We start from the raw sequence: 21,287 nt of genomic DNA on the forward strand, positions 1-21,287 counted from the left end.
TTTCGTTACTCGATAAAACGCACGCATCATGAATGTGTTTACTTCTAACAACCATGTCATGCGTGTCTGTCTTCCCTTAACTGCTTGAGCGGTCTCAGTTGTAAGTCGACTGCTCCCCTAAGTAACACCTGCAGCAGTCGCAGCCTGTGGTGTTGGTGGGCAACTTCGAATGCTGGCAGTATCTTTTCTCGGGTTTCCTGATGCCTGCCCACCTAATCAGATCAACCAGAATGCAGAAGATAACAAACTGTGCAAATGCAAATATAAATAAATAGTAATAAATAACAAGAACATGAAATAACAAGATAAAAGAGTCCTTGATGTGAGATAATTGGATGTGGGAACATCTCAATGATGGGGCAAGTGAGTGTAGTTATCCACTCTTGTTCAAGAGCCTGGTGTTAAGGGGTGGTAACTGTTCCCGAGCCTGGTGGTGTGAATCCTGAGACTCTTGTACCTTCTATCTGAAGGTAGCAGTGAGAAAAGAGCCTGGCCTGGGTGATAAGGATCTCTAAGATGGATGCTCTTTTCTTGTCGCCAAGGTTTCATGTAGATGTGCTGAACGGTTGGGAGGGCTTTGCCTGTGATGTACTTGGGCTGAATCCACCACCTTTTGTTGGTTTTTCCGCTCAAAGTCATTGGTATCTCCATACCAGGTTGTGAAGCAGCCAGTCAATAGACCATTGATCTATAAGGTCAACCATTATTTCTAAACAGTGTCCACCAATTCTCAATTCTCTCTCGAAGGAAATCACCCTCTCCACATTCAGCCTATTAAGATTCCTCAGAATCCAATTGTGTTTCAATCAAGTCGCCTCACTCTTCTAAACTCTAGTGGCTTCAAGCCTAGTCCATTGAACATTTTCTTTCTGGTCTGTAGTTCGATGGAAATGTTATCTGCAATGGAACTTCCAGCCTTGAACAGAAAACCCTACAAAAAGCAGTGGACACGGCCAAGTCCGTCATGGGTAAACCCTCCCCAACATTGAGCATGTTTAAATGGAGTGTTGTTTCAGGAAAGCAGCATCTATCATCAGGGATCTCCACCACCCAGGACATGCTCTCTTATCACTGCTGCCATCAGAAAGAAGGGACAGGAACCTCAGGACTCACACCACCAGGTTCAAGAACAATTATTTCCCTTCAACCACCAGGCTCTAGAATAACTTCGCTCAACTTCACTTGTCCCATCACTGAAATGTTCTCACAATCTATGGACTCAGTTTTTTTTAGGACTCCTCATCTCATGTTTTTTATACTTATTGCTTATTTATTTATTATTATTTTGTATTTGCACAATTTGTTGTCTTTTGAACACTGATTGAATGCCAAAGTTGGTGCAGTCTTTCATTGATTCTATTATGGTTATTATTCTATTATGGATTTATTGAGCATGCCTGCATGAAAATGACATATCTGTACTTTGATTATAAATGGATTTTGAACTTCTTTTGAACTTGCACCTGAATGTCAGCAAAACAGAACTGTTGGTCATTGACTTCAGGAAGGTGGTGGGGTGCAGCATGCAGACCACACGCCACCCAGTGCACCAATGGTGCTGGCGTGGAGATGGTTGAGATACTCAAGTTCCTTGATGCAAAAATCTCCAATAGCCTGTCCTGGTCCAATTATGTTGATGGCCATGCTCAGGAAAGAGTGCAGCTTCCTCAGAAGACAGGCCACCTCAGCGAGGAAACTCTAATATTGGTTAGACCACACTTGGAGTATTGTGAGCAGTTTTATCTAAGAAAAAAATGTGCTGACATTGGAGAGGGTGCAGGGCCTGTGCTTGCTGGAGTTTAGACGAACGAGGGGAGATCTCATTGAAACCTATCGAATATTGAAAGGCATAGATAGAGTGGATGGGGAGAGGATATTTCCTATAGTGGCAAGGGTGTGAAGAGTCTAGGACCAGAAGGCACAGCCTCAAAATACAAGGAGGTCCCTTTAGAACAGGGATGAAAAAGAATTTCTTTAGTCAGAGGGTAGTGAGTCTGTGGAATTCATTGCCACAGATGACTGTGGAGGCCAAGTCTTTGGGTATATTTAAAGCAGAGGTTGATAGGTTCTTGATTAGTAAGGGCATTAAATAAAATGGGGAGAAGGCAGGAAAATGGGGCTGAGAGAGTTAACAAGCAGCCATGGTGGAGCAGACTTGATGGGCTGAATGGCCTTATTTTTCTCCTGTGTCTTACGGTCTCATGGAAATTTGACTTGTCGCCATTATCCCACAGCAATCTTTATCAATACATTATCAAAGCAAGACATTCAGAAATTGCAGAGAGTTCTGGATACATCTCTCTCCTTCAAAGACACCCGTCGACACTTCTCGCTGCTTCAGTAAAGCAGCTAGCGTAATCAAAGACCTCTCCCACTCCGGGCATTCTTTCCTCCGTTGGGTTGAAGATACAAATGCCTGAAAGAACACCTCACCTGGCTCAAGGACAGCTTCTATCCCACTGTTATCAGACTATTGGATGAGAAAGATGAACTCCTAACCTCATAATCTACCTTGTCGTGACCTTTATGCCTGCACTCTGCTTTCTCTAGAACAGATTGGTATTGCTCTTCCCAAATGCTATCGCAATATATTGTGAACTGATCTGTATGGATGGCATTCAAAATGGGTTTTTCACTTGCCATTTACTTAGTACTGGCATTGGCATTAATATTGGGTTATTATTGTCACATATACTGAGATACATGTACGAGATATGATCTAAGTGACTTTGATCAAGGAAAGATCGTTAGTGCCGTATGGGGTGGTGTGAGTATCTCAGACACTGCTGATCTTATGGGATTTTCATGCACAACAGTCTCCAGAACAGGGGTTCCCAACCTGGGCTCTACAGACCTCTCGGTTAATGGTAAGGGTCCATGGCATAAAAAAAATCCTAGAGTTTACCGAAAACAAAACAACATCCAGTTCTGTCAGTGAAAATGCTTTGTTAATGTCAGAGGTTGGGGAGAATGGCCAGACTGGTTCAAGCCGACAGGAAGGTGACAGTAACTCAAATAACTATATGTTACAACAGCGGTCTGCAGAGAGCATCTCTGAACTCATAACATGTTGAACTTTGTAGATGGGCTCCTAGCTAATAAAGTGGCCACTGAGTGTGTGTCCACCCTATTGAAAACTTTTCAAAGATCTTCAAAAAAATAGGTTAATATTTTCAACACTTCACAGCCTTCTTACTTTGTCTGCAGACATGATCGGCTTGAACACTGATGCTGACCAGGGTTCTGTAGAAACTTTGTCTTTCAGCCTCTGAGTTAAAGGCTGGCTTAGAGAAGTGTGCTCAGGCAGGCAGGGGGAAAGATCGTTAAAATACACTCCTTCTTATCCTTGCTAAACACCTGTCAGAGCTGGGAGGAGAAGTGCTGTGATTACCCCCTTATTCCCTCTCTCCCCCACCCCCCCAGATGGAGTCAGTCCTGGGTCCTGAGTGATGCCTTATGTCCTGAGTGATGCCAAGTAGTCCCGTTAGTCTTCCAGAGTCTAGCTAAAATACAGGACATTCAAAGAAGACATGGAACTAGGTATGTAAATACAAAGTAGAAAAATACTGCTTTGAGCTTACACTGATCCAGGGTGGTAGAGACTCCTGCTCTCCCTTCATCCTGTCCACCTGTGCAGGCTTCAGAGGAATTCCCACATTCTTCTTCGCTTCATCCAAAATAAAACAGTGTTGCTTTCTCTGGTCCCAGAGCTGGGGCTTGGGTTGTCAGCCTTACCTCCTGTCAACGGGTTGATTCTTTTGTCTCTTCCCACTGCAGCTCAGTGCGTGAATTTTGTGCCATCAATCAAGTGGGTTTTCTGTAGTCGTGCAATCCAGCATCTCACTTGCTGGGTGGAGGGCCTCACACAGGTGACAGAAAATGGGTTTCTATACCCTCCTTTCTAACTTCCTGAATCTCTTTCACTCTCCCACCTACTTCTGCTGCCTCTCTATCTCTCAGGCTCTCTCTGTTCTTCAATTGTTTCTTTTCATTTTCATCTCCCTCTCTCCCTCCATTTCATTCACTTACTGGTACACCCCCTCTTTTCAATCACATCTTCCACCCTTTTTCATCTTCCTTGCCTTTCCTCAGTTGCTCTCTCATTTTCCCTTCTGCGTTCCTTTGTGAATCTCTCCCTCCCCATTCATTCCATCCTTTCCTATTCTCCCTCCACCCTTCCCAATTCACCCCTCTCCCCGTTCACCCTTCCTCCTTTCCTGTTCTCCCTTCTCATTCTATTCCCCATTCTCTCCCTCTCCATGCTCCTTCCCTCCTCATTCTTTCTCTCTTCCCTTCCCTCCCTCACCCTGTTTACTCCCCTTCTCCTCTCCTCTTCCGCTCTTGATCCTTCCCTTCTCTCTCTCTCCTTCCTCCTGCTACCACCTTTTCCTCACACTCTCCTCCCTCTCTGGCGCTTGAGCTTCTCTCTTGCCCCCCCCCCCCCACTTCCTTCAGCCCGGTTGCTGACCCGTCAGCTCATTCCTGTCTCAGGCATGATTTCCAACATCTATGTGTGATATTCCGTACCTCCTCGCCTGTGAGAATCCCGCCTGGATCAGCGGAAACCCTTTGCTCATTTTCTTTTAGGCTCTTATTTTTTTCCTTCCTCTCATTTCCAAGGATTTTAACGATCTCCTTTCTGTTCCTCATCTTTTGTCTCCCCCATTTTCTCATGCGCTCAGGATCAACATTCCGGAGACCTGGGAAAACTTGTGTATTCACCCATCTATGCCCCTCGTTATTTTATACATTTCAATGTCTCTCAGTCTCCTAGGGAATAAGGTCCTAGCCTGTTCATTCTCTCTTCATGACCTGGCAATATCTTTGCAAATCTATTCTGCAGCTCCTTCCAATTTATTGCTACCTGTCATAAATTGGGGGACTGCTTCGTTGAGCACCTTCGCATCATCCGCCACACGCAGGGCTTCCTGGTGACCAAATATTTTAATTCTGATTCCCATTCCCGTTCTGACATGCCGGTCCATGGCCTCCTCTTGTGCCAAGATGAGGGCACCCTCAAAATGGAGGAGCAACACCTTATATTCTGTCTGGATACCCTCCTACCTAATGGCATGAATAGCAATTTCTCCTTCTTGTGAGCAAATTCTATTCCCCTTCTCTATTCCCCACTCTGGTCTCTTATCTCTTCTCACCTACCTATCACTTCCCCCAGAGCTCCCCTCCTCCTTCCCCTTCTCCTATGGTCCACTCTCCCTTCCTATTCTCCAGCTCTTGACCTTTCCCACCCACTTGGCCTTACCTGTCACCTTCCAGCTAGCCTCCTTCCCCTCTCCCTGCTTTTTTATTCCGGCATCTTCCCCTTTTCATCTCAGTCCTGAAGAAGGGTGTCAGCCCAAAACATTGACTGTATATTCATTTCCATAGATGCTGCCTGACCTGCTGAGTTCCTCCAGCATTTTGTGTGTGTTGCTTATTAACACCTAAAATGGGTGAACTAAAACTGAACACTAAACTCTAAGTGCAGCCTTACCAGTTTCCTGTACAAACTCTGAACTTTTATACTCATTAGAGTCCATCTCTCTGTTCACTGTTTTGATTGAGGTCAAACTTTCACCTCCACTCCATTGTCAGTGATCACTGCTAACAAAGGGGAGGCATGCAGTGGTAAGGCTAGGCAAGCTGAGGTGGGAGGAGGCGGAGACAGGAGTGAGGAAAGTCCTGATGTTTGGATGAATTAAGCGCTGGGCCAGATTGAAAAGGTCAGGGTGTTGGGGTGAGGGCCAGTTCTGCTTGGTTTAACTTACCCCTCCGCAATGTTAGCTTGGGTCTGCGCTGAACTGAGCCCATGGCCTGCTCTGTCTGCAGTGATGCCTGGTTTCACGTCTGTGGTCCTGCAACGTTTACTTGGCTCTGCGCTGAACTGAGGCTACGGTCTGCTCCGGCTGTAGTGACGCCTGGCTTTGTGTCTTTCATAAAACTTCAGTTCTGAATGCTATTTGCTTACTTTCATTGTTTGCATGATTTTTTTTCTCTCTGTGCATTGGGCGTTTGATGGTTTTTTAAGGGTTCTTTTGAGGTTTCTTTGTTTTGTGGCTGCCTGTAGGGAGACAAATCTCATATATACATACTTTGACAATAAATGTGCTTTGATCTTTGACCTGAAGAACTAGCATTGGTTCTCTCTTCATGGATGCTGCCTGACCTGCTGATTACTCTTTATTTCTGCTACGGTTAAGGGCGGCATGGTAGTATGGTGGTTAGTGCTATGCTATTACAGCACCATGACAGGGGTTCAATTCTGCTACAATCTGTAAGGAGCTCATATGTTCTCCCTGTGACCGTGTGGGTTTCCTCTCAGTGCTCTGGTTTCCTCCCATATTCCAAAGATATATGGGCCAGTAGCTTAATGGGTCACGTGGGTGAACATCACAGCATAGTACAGGCCCTTCTGCCCATTATATTATGGCTATCTTTCGTGTGACCCCCAATATATTGCAACGCTCTGGTATCAGATTATACACAGAATATAGGACAGCACAGCACAGTGGGTGGCGAGGGTGGAGATCTGTCTCTACCAAAAGAGGTGTAAGGCACTCCTTCCCTCCTCTATCCTGCACATCACTCTTGGGTAAGGTGTAGCACCTGCTTAGCACACCTCCCCCCCACCCCATATCAGGGTCACATGAAGCCATGGGGGCAGGTGGTGGATGTTTGATTGAGCAGCTGGTGTATATCATGATTTCTGGTCCTGCGACCTTTGATGCCAGGCATCCTCTGAAGTGTATTGATAATGGCTGGGGTCATCCATCTGTCCGGAAGATAGCAATGGCAAACCACTTCTGTAGAAAAATTTCCCAAGAACAATCATGATCATGGAAAGACCATGATTGCCCACGTCACACAGCACATTATATAACATATTAATGATAGCACAGTACAGGCCCTTTGGCCCACAATGTTGTGCTGACCTTTTTAACCTACTCTAAGGTCAATCTAACTCTTCCCTTCTCCATAGCCTTCCACTTTTCTATTGTTATAAGGATCTACCCCTTTGTAACAAAGATCAGAGTAGGACAGAGAGAATCTGGAATTACCGTCAAGTAACCTTTATCTCAACTAAAATACATGTGGGTTCACAAACTAGCTACCTGTGTTGCACCCCGCTAGAATCCCTGACCCTCCATGAACAGTCAATGCAGAGAAAAATGTATTATCTGGGGAAGGGGTCTACACTGGCCAGGCATTCTTTGCAGTCCCATTCCAATCTCCACGTGTCCCTGGGGTCATCCACGTCCATAATGGTTGGTCTCTGGAGAGTTATTTGCTCCCTGGTATTTGAAGTTCCTGACTTTTATAGTGTTTCTCATCAGTTCAAGTGATGCATTTCCATCCCACTGACTCAATGTCACCTGACCTACCTGGGTTACCTTCTTACTGGCTCTTGTCCAGGGCTACAACCAGCATTGTTCTATGGTCTCTGCTCTCAACCTTGTGTCTTTGTTCTTTTCAACTTTAACTGGTTCAAAACAGGTGACCCAGACACTGAGTCAATGAGATTACAGATTGCTTCTCCTGCAAACCTGTTGGTCTGAGAGTTTAGCAGGTCATTAGCTGAAGCTCCTTGTGTCTGCATTGAATTGCTCTGATCACGTTGTCCCAGAGCAAGAATCAGCTCAAGGAGTTCACAAAATTGGGGGCTGCAAGGACAACCTCACAAAATGGCCACCTCCATCTCCTTCATGCACATGTCAAGAACAAAGATGATCAGTTTGCCTACTTCTACTGTTCTTCATTCATTCAAATTCACTGATTTGTAGACTGTAGTTCTTTTTGGCTAACACTATCATCTATGTGCGCATCTAAGATTTCTTTAAATATTCCTAATGTATCTGCCTCTACCACCACTCCAGCAGTGCGTTTCATGCACACGCCTCTCTATAAAAATCTACCTCTTGACATTCCATCTACATTTTCCTCCAATCTCCTTAAAGTTGTGCCCTCTTGTATTAGCCATTTTTGTCGAAAAAGGCTCTGGTTGTTCACTCAATCCATACCTCTTATCATCTTACATATCTCTATCAAGTCACCGCTCATCCTCTATGCTCTCTAATCCAGGCAACATCCTGATAATTCTCCTCTGCACCCTCTTGAAAGCTTCCACATCCTTCCCATAATGAGGTGACCACAACTGAACACAATATTCTTTGTCCGTTATCGTGGAGTCTCTGTAAAAAAATACTAGTTGCGTACTGAACGTTTCGGTATTTATACCAGAGTGTGTGTTGAGAAACTGTTTTGGAAATATCAGGAAAATTGCACCATTTTATTGAAAGGTTTACATGTCTTTTTTTTTCCTTATATTTTCCCGGTCAAATTATTTAATGCATTGAGGAATGTTTCACCATCGCTGATCAGCAGTTGCCTTACTGAATCTGAAACAGGCCTTCAGACCGTGGTGGGACCACCGATGGGGTGGGTATTCAAACGGCCTAAAGCCCTGGTTCTTCTTGAGTGGCTGCAAGAGTCTCTGAACTGAGAGGAGAAATTTCATTGAAGTTTTGAGGGCTGAACAAATTAGGGATGTCAGTACTGAGGAATCGAACATTTTCATGTTTCGGGTACCCTGTTTTCTTGTTCCACAGTGAATTAAATACAATTTAGAATATGAGGATTGATCAATCCCTCTACCAGGTCCCATTAATCTCTTCCAGGGAAGTTGAGCAACGATTAAATGCAGAGGAAAACTCCTTCTATACTGACCCACCTTTTGCTCCCAGGGTGGTTAGCTGAGGGTTAAGTACAAAGGAAAACTCCTTTACACTGTCCAATCTAAGCCTTCCAGGGAGCTAGAGTATTGGTTAAATACAGAGGGTGGTGAATCCGAGGAATTCTTTGCCACAAACGGCTGTGCAAGCCAAGTTATTGGATATATGAAGGTTGGTAGGGTCTTAATTAATCAGGGTATCAGGAGGAAGGGAGGAGAATGGGGTTAAAAGGGATAATAACTTGGCCATGATGGAATGATGGAGTGAACTTGATTAGCCAAATGGCCCAGTTCTACTCCTAGGTCTTATGCTCTTCTGTGTATAGGTTGGAGTACTCTGTCTGCACTTGTCCTATCATTCAGCCTCTGAAGAATGCCCTTCTCTTCTTCTGTTGATCATTTCCCCCTTTTCCTATTCTATTTTGTTCCCTAATTAATTAAACGGGGCATATAATTCTGCTAGGGTTTTCTGATCTCAGTGAACTGTGCCTCACAGCATGCAATTCCAGCTTCTGAAGAGCTCCCCACCAGGAATAGGCAGCTGGAGAACCTGACTTGTTGACTGTGTTCCCCAAGAGCCAATCACAGCATTGCCACGTCAGAGGCAGAGGAGCGGTCACTTCTGGTAAGTCAGTTAATGAAACCCTTAATGAGGCCTAGTGTATTTGTCCCTCTTCAGTCCCCAGGCTATTCCCATCTGCCAGCCCATAGGAGGAGCCAGGATTCTGGGCATCTGCTTCCATCAGTAATGGTTTGAGGGGTTGGCGCCATGTCTTCCAGCAGCATTGTGTGGTCTGTCTGTAAAGGTGGGTAGGAAGTCAGAGGTTGGCCAGCGTCGTCTACCGTCTGTGCTTGAAGTAAGCTTCCACTGAAAGAGAGACGAGAATAATTCACTAAGCAATGACGTAATGCTGAGGCTTTATAACGCACTGGTGAGGCCTCCCTCAGAGTATTATGAGTAGTTTTGGGCCCCTTATCTAAGAAAAGATGAGCTGACATTGGAGAAGGTTCAAAGGAGCTTCACGAAAATTATTCTGGGATTGAAAGGCTTGTTTCATGAGGAGCATTTGATGGCTCTGGGCCTCTACTCACTGGAATTCAGAAGAATGAGGGGTGACCTCTTTGAAACCTATTGAATGTTGAAAAGCCTTGATAAAATGGATGTGGAGAGGATGTGTCCTATGTTGGGTGAATCTTACTCTGTCTCTAAATGTGAACAAAACAAAAGAGATGGTTGTTGACTTCAGGAGTGCACGGAGCGACCACTCCCCGCTGAACATCGACAGCTCCTCGTAGAGATCGTAAAGAGCACCAAATTTCTTGGTGTTCACCTGATGGAAAATCTCACCTGGTCCCTCAACACCAGCTCCATAGCAAAGAAAGCCCAGCAGCGTCTCTACTTTTTGCGAAGGTTGAGGAAAGGCCATCTCCCACCCCCCCATCCTCATCACATTCTACAGGGGTTGTATTAAGAGCATCCTGAGCAGCTGCGTCACTGCCTGGTTCGGAAATTGCACCATCTCGGATCGCAAGACCCTGCAGCGGATAGTGAGGTCAGCTGAGAAGATCATCGGGGTCTCTCTTCCCGCCATCACGGACATTTACACTACACGCTGCATCCGCAAAGGAAACAGCATTATGAAGGACCCCATGCACCCATCATACAAGCTCTTCTCCCTCCTGCTGTCTGGGAAAAGGCTCTGAAGCATTCGGACTCTTACGACAAGACTATGTAACAGTTCCTTCCCCCAAGCTATCAGACTCCTCAATACCCGAAGCCTGGACTGACACCTTGCCCTACTGTCCTGTTTATTATTTATTGTAATGCCTGCACTGCTTTTGTACAATTTATGCAGTCCAGTGTAGGTCTGTAGTCTAGTGTAGCTTTCTCTGTGTTGTATTTTCATTATTACGCAGTTCAGTCTAGTTTTTTGTACTGTGTCATGTAACACCATGGTCCTGAAAAACGTTGTCGCATTTTTACTATGCACTGTACAGCAGTTATGGTCGAAATGACAATAAAAGTTGACTTGATTTGACTTGATCTAAGAATAGAGGACACAGCCTCAGAATAGAGGGGCATCCTTTCAGAACAGGGATGAGGAGGAATTTCTTTAGCCAGAGACCGGTGACTCTGTGGAATTCGTTGCTACAGGCATCTGTGGAAGTCAAGCCTTTATGTAAGTTTAAGGCAGGGGTTGATAGATTTTTGATGAGTCAGGGCATGTGAAGGGAAACAGGGAGAAATCAGGAGATTGGGGCTGAGAGGGAAAATGGACCAGATACTGATAAATGGCAGAGCAGACTCGATAGGCCAAATGACCTAATTCTGCTCCTATGTTTTATGGTTGGTATCAAGTGGTTGTTGTGATAGATAGAGGGTAGAGCACGTTACTCTTGTTTCAGCTTCCACCAGTGGCTAACAGTCTTTCAAAAAGGAGAGCTGAATGCGTAAGTCTCTCCCTGCCAGTACATAGCCTCTCCAACAGCAAGTCTCATGTCGTGCCTCCTCCTTCGTGTTCTCCACATAGAAACTGAACTCCTTTCAGACTCAGGCTGAACTACAGAGGCCCACTGGTGTGTGCACACGCTCTGGTGCACGTGAACCAGATCCCCAGCTGTGGGTAAGTAGCTCCACGTGGGCAGCCTCGGGAGATAGACAAAGGCTACGGGAGTAAACCCAGACCAAAAATCGTCCTGGCAGCTCCTGCAGCCAAGGTGATGCCAAATGTATTGCTTCACTTTCCTCTGGACTACACCGGTGAGGTTGAGAGGGGGACCTTGACAACTGGGCATATCAGGATCTCTACACCTTCTGCCCAGGCTTGTGCCCTGGAGAGGTCACATAACTTCATTATCTTTTGAGACAGACGGATGTCATCATCGTCATCATATCTTATGGTTTCATGGTCTAAATCAAGGAAGTAATGGACACAAAAACTCTTTATTGGTCCCCATTGTCTCCCTCCTTTGCCTTGCCCTCTCTTCTCACTGCCTTCAATAAGCAGTGACTCTGGGAAACCTCCTGACTCGGGTCCCGAGCAACACACACAAAACGCTCCAGGAACTCAGCAGGTCAGGCAGCATCTATGGAGGGAAATAAACAGTTGACGCTTTGGGCCAAGGCCCTTCTTCATTCCTGAAGTGCCAGCTGCTCCATGGAGGCTGCCTGACCTGCTGAGTTCCTCCAGCATTTTGTGTGTGTTACTTTGGGATTTCCAGCACCTGCAGGGATCTCCTGTGTCTATGATTCAGGCCCTGATATGGCAGTGCACCTGAGCAACGGGTAGAGTTGTCGCCTCCCAGCCCCAATGATCCGGGTTCAATGCTGAGCTCTGGCACTGTCTGTGCGGAGTTTGCACGTCCACCCTCTGACCATGTAGTTTTGCCCTGGATGCTCCAGTTTCCTACAGAATTCCAAATTGCTTCCCACTGTCAACTCTGTGGGAGCTTAATTCCAGAATTCACCTTGTTCGAAAGAGACAGGGTATGGAACCAATGAAGTTCTCTGGGAATGGACAAGATGGGCTGAATGGTCTCCTAGTCCATTCTATGAATTGAATTTACATCTCTCTATGTTCTCATCACTGGATCTTCACAGCTGGCCCCTGAATTCAGTTAATTAAATGTTAATCTCTTGGTTAAATCAAGGATAAGACTTGATATCATCTGCAGGATATAACAGTTTACTTTGGTTCAGTTCCGCTCCCAGATTAGCCCCCATCTCCTCCTTATCGTAGGTCCTCCCCTCTTCCCCCCGGTTCCTGGACTCTTGCTGTGTCCTGCTTTCCACAGATCTTTTTTTCCTCCCTGTGGTGGTGCAGCGGGTAGGACCACTGCCTCACAGCACCAGAGACCCTAGTTCAATCCTGACCTCAGGTGCTGTCTCTGTGGAGTTTGCTCATTCTCCCTGTGACTGTGTGGGCTTCCCTAACGTTCTCCAGTTTCCTCCATCGTCCCAAAGGTAGGCCGACTGGCTGCTGTAGATTTCCCCGAGTGTGTGGTTGAGTGGCAGAGTCTGGGGCAATTTGTTGGGAATTTGAGAATAAAATTAGATTATTATTGGAAATGACTGATGGTTGGTGTGGACGTAGTGGGCTGTGAAATGAACCTGGTATGGAAACACCAATGCCCTTGAACGGAAAATCCTACAAAAAGCAGTGGATTAGGTCCAGTCCATCATGGGTAAAGCCCTCCCCTCCATTGAGCATATCTACATGAAATGCTTTGGTAGGAAAGCAGCATCCATCATCAGGGACCCCCACCACCCAGGTCGTGCTCTTTTCTTGCTGTTGCTATCAGGAAGAAGACACAGGAGCCTCAGGACTCGCACCACTAGGTTCAGGTACAGTTACTATCAGGCTCTTGAACAATGGAGATAGCTTCACTTGCCCCATAATTGACATTAGAGAGGGTTCAGAGAAGATTCACGAGAATGATTCCAGGAATGAGAGGGTTACCGTATGAGGAACGTCTGGTAGCTCTTGGGCTGTATTCCCTGGAGTTCAGGAGAATGAGGGGGAATCTCATAGAAACATTCTGAATGTTAAAAGGCCTGAACCGATTAGATAATGGCAAAGTTATTTCCCATGGTAGGGGATTCTAGGACAAGAGTGCACAACTTCAAGATTGAAGGACGTCCTTTTAGAACTGAGATGCGGAAAAATTACTTTAGTCAGAGGGTGGTAAATCTATGGAACGTTGCCACGAGCAGCTGTGGAGGCCAAGTCATTGGGTATACTTAAGGCAGAGATAGATAGGTTCTTGATTAGCCAGGCATCAAAGGGTATGGGATGAAAGTAGGGGAGTGGGGATGACTGGAAGAATTGGATCAGCTCATGATTGAATGGCAGAACAGACTTGATGTGCCTAATAGCCTGCTTCTGCTCCTATATCTTATAGTCTTATGAAATGTTCCCACAACCTGTGGACTCCCTCATTATGTTCTCATTATTTATTGCTATTTATTTATATTTACATTTGCACAGTTTGTTGTCTTCTGTACTCTGGTTGATCTTTCATTGCTCCTGTTATAGTTACTATTCTATAGATTTGGTGAATATGCCCACAGGAATGGATACTTGAGGGGGAGGAGAATGAGGTGAGGCTGGAGGGTGAAGGGCAGAGAGGGGAATATTTGAGGCAGAGAGAGAAAGAGCTAGGTCTGCTTTGAGGGGAGAGAGTGAGAGATAGAGGGGTAAAAGAAAATGGAAGTAAGAATATTTGTGGGGCAGAGCGAATGAGGTGAGGCTGGAGGGGGAAGAGGCCAGGGGTTGGAGGAGGAAATAGAACAAAGGGAGGTCAGTATCTGGGAGGCAGAGACAGTGATGTGAGAAGAGAATGGGGAAGAAAACTGTGAGGTGGGCTGACACTGATATAAACAGATAAAGGTAAGGGGGGATGGAAAAGGGGAGATGGCTGTGACGTAGGAACTGAGTGAGAATACCTGTGTATTCTTGCGGTGACATTTGCTGATTCATCACTCCATTGAAGGCCGCTATCCAGTCCCGGCGATCTCTTTCCGTCTCACAGGTGAACAGGAAGTTCCGGTCCGGTGTTACTATGGTGATGCCGAACTGCCAGCTCCCGTTGCCCTGTGTGCCAGGCGGCAGTCCCTCTTTGACCATGTACCCATTGTCGCTGCTGCCGATGAAGACCTCACCCCTGGCGAATGCATCCTACGGGGATAATGTGCACAGTGGCCCTTTAACACTTGCTGCCAGTGGCTCCTCGATCAGCGACCTCTAAGAATACTCCCACTTTCTGCAGCCCTGCGTCCATGTCCTCTTTGAAATTTCTTCCTGAACCTGCTTTAAGGCAGCGCTCCCCATGCCAAAGAAAATATTTGCCTTCAAACACGAGAAAATCTGCAGATGCTGGAAATCCAAAGCAACACACATAAAGTGCTGGAGGAACTCAGCAGGTCAGGCAGCATCTATGGAAATGTATAAACAGTTGACATTTCGGGCCAAGACCCTTACACCTAAATGTTTTTGGCTCTAAAGCCCTAGCTCACTCAACCTTTCCTCATAATACATGTTTCCTAATCCAGGCAGTATCCTGGTAAATCTCCTCTGCACCCTCTCTAAAGTTTCCGCATCCTTTCTTTAATAGAGTGGCCAGAACTGAGCACAATCCTCCAAGTGCAGTCTGACTAGACTTCTACAGAGAGGCAACATGGCTCTTGGGCTTAATCGCTTAACTACTGAAGGCTAACTTACTGTACGCCTAGGGACTTGGGCGGCAACCCTGTGTGATGTCTCTGATCTCCTGGGCGCTCTATGCAATGGGTGAAAAGTCACACAATCTGTTGTGAAATCAGTGAACCAACATCGGAAGCAATGTAACTTCCACTTTCGCTCAGCAAGGGCTGGACCTGCTGGCTACACTATCGTATTGTTGGAAGGTTTCCCTTTTTCAATATGCTTGCTTTCATACTACAGTCCTTGCCCCAATCATAGAACATAGAATATAACTCACCACTCTCTGTAAAGAACTTATCTCTGAAATCCCCCTATAATTTCCTCCAATCACCTTAAAGTCTTTTCCCCTTGTATTAGATATTTCTGCTCTGGAAGAAAGTCTCTGGCTGTCCACATATATGCCTTTTTTCATCTTGTACACCTCTATCAAGTCACCTCTCATTCTCCTTTGCTACTGGCCCTTTGTCCTATGACATGTACACTGTCTAACCTACTCTAAGAACAACCTAACCCTTCTCTCTTACTTAGTCCACTATTTTTCTATCAAAAAATGTGCCTACCTAAGAGTTTCTTAAATCTCCCTAATGTGTCTGCCTCTAACACCACCCCTGGCAGGGTGTTCTACACTCCTACCAATCTCGGTGCAAAAAACTTACCCTTATACTTCCCTCCAATCACCTTGAGTATGTCCTCTTGCAGTAGTTATTTCCGCCCTGGCCGTCCACTCTATCTATGCCTCTTATCATCTTGTACACCTCTATCAAGTCTCTTCTCATCCTCCTCCACTCCAAAGCCCTAGCTTGCTCAACCTTTCCTCATAAGGCATGCTCTCTAATCCAAGAAGTATATAGTCTCCCTATACTGACCATCCAGAGGGTCAGTGGGTGCACATGAAATAGAGAGATACATAGAGAGAGAGGGGTGTGTGAGATTGGGAGAGTGGGAGCTGAATGGAGGTGGGAGAGTAGAAATGGAACGTGAGGCAAAGGGTCACAGGTTTACTCAGCACGGGTATAGGCCCAGAGGCCCAGCTCACTCAGGGGGAGGAGGGAGAGAGAGAGAAAGAAAGAGAGAGAGTGTGTGTGTGTGTGTGTGGCAAAGAGGGGCAGCAATGGGGAGAGATAGGGGAAGAGAAAGGGAGAGGGAGAAAGAGAGAGAGGTAGACAGAGTGAGAGGAGGTGAAGGAGAGAGGAGAGTGAGGAAAGAAGGGGAAAGAGAGAGAGCAAGAGGGGACAGAGAGAGGAAACGAGAGGGAGAGAGGGCAGACAGAAAGCGGGGTAGGGAGAGATTGGAGGAGGAGAGAGAAGGGAAGAGGGGAGTAAAGGGGAGGGAGAGAGAGGAGGAAAGGGTGGGAGAGAGAATGGAGAGGGGAGGGAGAGATGGGCTGACTAGGGTGGGGGGAGGTGGGAAGAAAGAGGGGGGATGGAGAGGGATAGACAGACAGAGAGGTGAGGGAAAGATAACTTCTATACTGAAAGCCTGTTTGCGTATCTTGAGGACATACGTACCAGGGGATCCTTGTAGTACATCAGGCGCCGATGATCGAGTGTGAACCATCGCTTCTTGAAGCCTTCAGTTTGCTGAAAGAGAACAAACTGAATGAGTCGTAGCTCATTGTCTGTTGCTGGAGCTGTCGGGTTGCCTACGCAGGGCTCGCAGCCACTGCGAGGAGGTCAGCCCCTGGAGTCAACATTAGGAGGGTGAAGGGTTTGTGACGTCCCAATAAAATACACACGACAAATGGGAAAGTCGTGAGTTTAAGACCCATTCCAGAAACTGAGGGCAAAATTCGAGCTGGACGCTCGGTATTAGGGGAGAGATCCTCTACGAGGACCACAACCTTGTCATAGGGTTTGGAGGCTTGCGTGCCTCAGTGACCTGGAGAGCTGTGTTGGCTGGAGTCAGGGTTTATGTTTTGGCTCTCGGTTGGGTCACCCACACCAAACAGGTCAAAGGGTAGAGGCCAGACTAAGAGTGGTCCACTGGTCCTCCAGGTTTGGGGGTTCAGCTCAGGGCTAACAACCCTGACCCGGTAAAACAAAATTGTTATGGAAACAGCAATGAAGAATCCTGCTACATCTGGAGCGTGATGGTATTCCTGAGTCTCCACCTGGGATCTGAATGACTGACAGTAGTGAAAACTGAGAGGATGCCATTGACACGATGAAGGAAGCTGTAAATGCCGTCAGAGATGGAGGAGCTTCATTGCTGTCCTAAATGCCAGCGGTGTAACGGGCAGAAAACCAAAAGATAGGGAGTGATTTTGTGCTGTGATACCAGTGGAGAAACAATGCTAGTGAAGAACCAGGGGAGGCCACACCGTTTCAGACAATATGTTAAGATGAGACCCTACCTATTTTTTCATGACGTTAATATCATTATGTTTTGTTGTTGATTATTTTGCACCCATGTAAATGATGCATAATTTGTTAATTTAATATTGACTGACTTGTCCATGCTCATCTTGTCCTCTGCAATAAACTTACCTTCGTGGCATTTGTACCTTGTGCATGCATGCATGCCTTTCACAATAATGGACGTGAACTTGGGAAGTTTAAAAAAATCCCCCTAACCACCACTTTGAAGAGTGGCAGGCTGTTCTCCCTTGCATGCTTGGCTAAGATGTATCCCTCAATCAATGTAAAGCAGCGATATGGACCTTATTGCCAGTGGGATCTTGCTCTGCATGGATGGGCAGCCATGATTCTAATTTTACAACAGAAGCTACACTTCCAAATGTCATTGGTTCTAAAGCACTTTGGGTCATGAATGTTACAGACTGTCTTACTTGTAAGTTTTTCTTCCTTAAGTAGATAGTGAGATAGTGAGTGGGCTGAGAGTAAAAGTTGATTATAAATGGGTCTTACTGAGGGCTCCTGGGGTCCTTCAGAAGTGGGTGGATGAGGTATAGGTTCTGTTTGCATCTTGGGGACAGCAATGCGTGTGTAGGGTTTATGTGTCCAACACTGCATGGTCCAGAAGGTGTGGGTACTTCCCACACCCACTGATGCAGAACACGGAAGCCACACTGCCACCGAGCACATCCATAAGGAGTGCTGCTACAAGAAAGCAGCATCCATCAACAAGGCCCACCACCATCCAGGCCATGCTCTCTTCCCTCAGCTGCCATCGGGAAGGAGGTACAGGAGCCTTAGGTCCCACACCACCAGATTCAGGAACAGCCAATACCCCTCAACCATCAGGCTCCTGAACCAGCGTAGATAACTTCACTCACTTCAACCCTGAACTGACTCCACAACCTATGGACTCACTTTCAAGGACTTGACAACTCAAGTTCTCAAAATTATTTTACTGATTTGTAAATTTTATAGCTTGTATTCTTTTGTAAATTGGTTGCTTGTCCATCTTGGTGACCATTGTTTTCACTGATTTTAGTGTGTTTCTTTGTATCTACTGTCAATGCCTGCAAGAAACTAAATCTTAGGATAGTATACAGTGACATATATGCAGTTCAGCGACACACACCACACACTGGAGGAACTCAGCAGGACAGGCAGCATCTATGGAAGGGAATAAACAGTCAATGTTTTGGGCTGTCCCTTCTTCAGGACTGAGAAGGAATGGGGGAAGATGCCAGAATAAAAAGATGGGGCAGAAGGGAAGGAGGATAGCTAGAAGGTGATAGGTGAAGCCAGGTGGGTGGGAAAGGTAAAGGGCTGGAGGGGAAGAAATAGGATAGGAGTGTAGACCATAGGAGAAAGGGAAGGAGGAAGGACACCAGGGGGAGATGATAGGTAGGTGAGGAGGTAAAAGGCCAGAGTGGGGAATAGAAGAAGAGGAGAGGTGGAGGGAAAAAAATTAGAAAAGGAGACGGGGAGGGAAAATGTTTTAGAAGAAGAGGCACTCAATACATTTATTTCAAACTTTGGGTTTTAGTGAGAGCTCCAGCGTCCCACATAGAGAGTAAATAAAATCTAGGTGGTATACAGGCATCAGTAAATTCTAAGCATTGGGGGCAGCACGGCCCAGAAGGTATGGGTGCTTTCCATGCATACTGATAAACAGTACAGCAGCCACACATGCTACAGCCCTTCTCCTCTAAGCAAGTGAGATATTTTTGACAACATTTACAGCATTAACCAACTCACACATTTCTCCTCAGTGTTAAAGGTAGTGGTGTGGCTTGCGCTGGAGACTGAACCGACATTGCTGGTTTAGCACTTGTCTCTGGACTACCCGAAGGTGTCACTTCTCGGTCCTTTTCAGTCCCATCCTGACTTCTGCAAGGCAGGCCTCAGACACATTCACTCTCACAGCCCTAAAACAAGTGGAATTGGGCTGGGACATTGGAGACGTGGGTCAGATTCAAGTGTTCATTGTGGAAGTTTCGTTCCCTCAGGCAGCTAATCTAACCATTCTTGTTAGTCTCCCTGGCCCCCTCTTTCTATGACCCCTCCTCACCACACAGTAAAGACTTTAAACCATTTCCGTAGATGCTGCATGACTTGCTGATTTCCTCCTGCATTTTGTAAGTGCCACTTTTTATAATGCTGGTTACATTGTGTATACACATTGGTATTTACTGTGTGTATTTATGCCATTTTATTTCATATCTGATTTAAGGTCTAACAGTTTTTAAATATATTCACTTTCTTTATTGTTGTTGAATATTATTGAATGTTTTTTTGTTGTACGTCACACCACAGCATATACATTTAGGAATCTGGTGGTGAAGTCAAGATAGATAGATAAATAGACAGACATAACAGAATAACAGAAAAGGCCCTTCTGGCCCGTCGAGTCATGCCACACAGCAATACCCCGATTTAACCCTAGCCGATTCACAGGACCCATTAACCACCCATTAAGCCACTAACCAGTTTTGTCTTTGGACTGTGGCCAAGGGGAGAACATACAAGCAGTGGTGGGAATTGAACCCAGGTTCCTGGTACTGTAAAGCGTCATGCTAACCACCACCCTACAGTGTTCTATGAAGCTTAGTGAAAAGGAGAGCATCACACACAAAATGTTGGAGGAACTCAGCAGATTAGGCGGCACCTATGCAGAGGAATAAAGAGGCGATATTTTGGCCTGAGACCCTATACCTGAACTTTGCATAAATATGGAGAATGAAGTGCCATCAAACTTTACAACTCCTCCCTCGGAGTGTCGGACACCCTGAGCCAATAGGCTGGTCCTGGACTAATTTCCACTTGGCATGATTAACTTATTTTTATTTAATCATTTATGGTTTTATATTGCTATATTTCTTCATTATTCTTGGTTGGCGCGGCTGTAACGAAACTCAATTTCCCTCGCGATCAATCAAGTGTGTCTGTCTTAAGGTTGTAGGTTATGTAATTTGATTATGTATCACTAGATGGAGCTAGTGAGTAAGGCAGAGGATTGTATTGTTATTTTTATTCTCATATTGATTAATGACTGAGACCTCTTGGCCCATTGCATTATGCTGGTCCTCAAACCAAACCCATCAGTCCCATTCTCCCACTATATCCCCGTGACCTCTTCTCTCTCACTTTCTCATCAACTGCCACTATCCCCCGGAAAGGTAATTCACAGCGACCAATTAGTCTAAAAGACTTTAATTTATTTTGGAGATTCAGCTTGGTAACAGGTCCTTCCAGCCTAATGAACCCGCCCTGCCCAATCACACCTACATGACCGAACAAACTACTAATTGGCAAACACGAGGAAATCTGCAGATGCTGGAAATTCAAACAACACACACAAAATGCTGGTGGAACACAGCAGGCCAAGCAGCATCTATAAGGAGAAGCACTGTCGACGTTTCGGGCCGAGACCCATCAACGTCGACAGTGCTTCTCCTTATAGATGCTGCCTGGCCTGCTGTGTTCCACCAACATTTTGTGTGTGTTGCTTAAACTACTAACTGGTACGTATTTGGAATGTGGGAGGAAATTGGAGCACCTGGAGGAAACCTACACAGTTATGGGAGAAGGTGTAAGCTCCTTACAGACAGTGGCGGAAATTGAACCCAGGCCAATGGCTCTGCAATGGTGTGACGCTAACTGCTACCCCACCATACTGCCCAGTAATGGTGTGACATTAACTGCTATTCCACCATACTGCCCACAGTGGATACGGGAGAGAACCGGGGAACAGTGCCCGAATACCTGAGGCCAGAATCGAACCTACAATCAGTGGGAACACGCGGCAGTTTGGGTTGTAGTGGTGCACGCTCCATTTGCTCCTGAGTGTTTGAACTACAACGATTTTTCTTTGGAACATAATTGTTTGAGTGTGAAAAAGAGTGAGTGAGTCCGAGGGTGAGAGCAGGTGAGTGAGGGAGCCAGTGAGTGAACAAGTGTGGCTGAAGGAAGGGGCTGGGGGAGAGGTGAGGAGTGGAAAAGCCGACA

The 21,287-nt window shown here is 46.0% G+C and overlaps 1 protein-coding gene across 1 annotated transcript in view; it reads right to left on the minus strand.

Moving 5' to 3' along the window:
- Positions 1-8,265: 8,265 nt before the first annotated feature.
- LOC140719310 (arf-GAP with dual PH domain-containing protein 1) overlaps positions 8,266-21,287 on the minus strand; it is a 91,414-nt gene continuing 78,392 nt past the window's right edge. Inside the window, exons 9-11 of the mRNA XM_073033850.1 lie at positions 16,437-16,508; positions 14,172-14,403; positions 8,266-9,593 (exon numbers count right to left, since the gene is read on the minus strand). Of these exons, the coding sequence (XP_072889951.1) occupies positions 9,565-9,593; positions 14,172-14,403; positions 16,437-16,508 (333 nt within the window). The 3' untranslated portion in view covers positions 8,266-9,564. The remainder of the gene's footprint in view (positions 9,594-14,171; positions 14,404-16,436; positions 16,509-21,287) is intronic.

The sequence above is a fragment of the Hemitrygon akajei genome, chromosome 31, assembly GCF_048418815.1.
Source record: "Hemitrygon akajei chromosome 31, sHemAka1.3, whole genome shotgun sequence".
NCBI lineage: Eukaryota > Metazoa > Chordata > Chondrichthyes > Myliobatiformes > Dasyatidae > Hemitrygon > Hemitrygon akajei.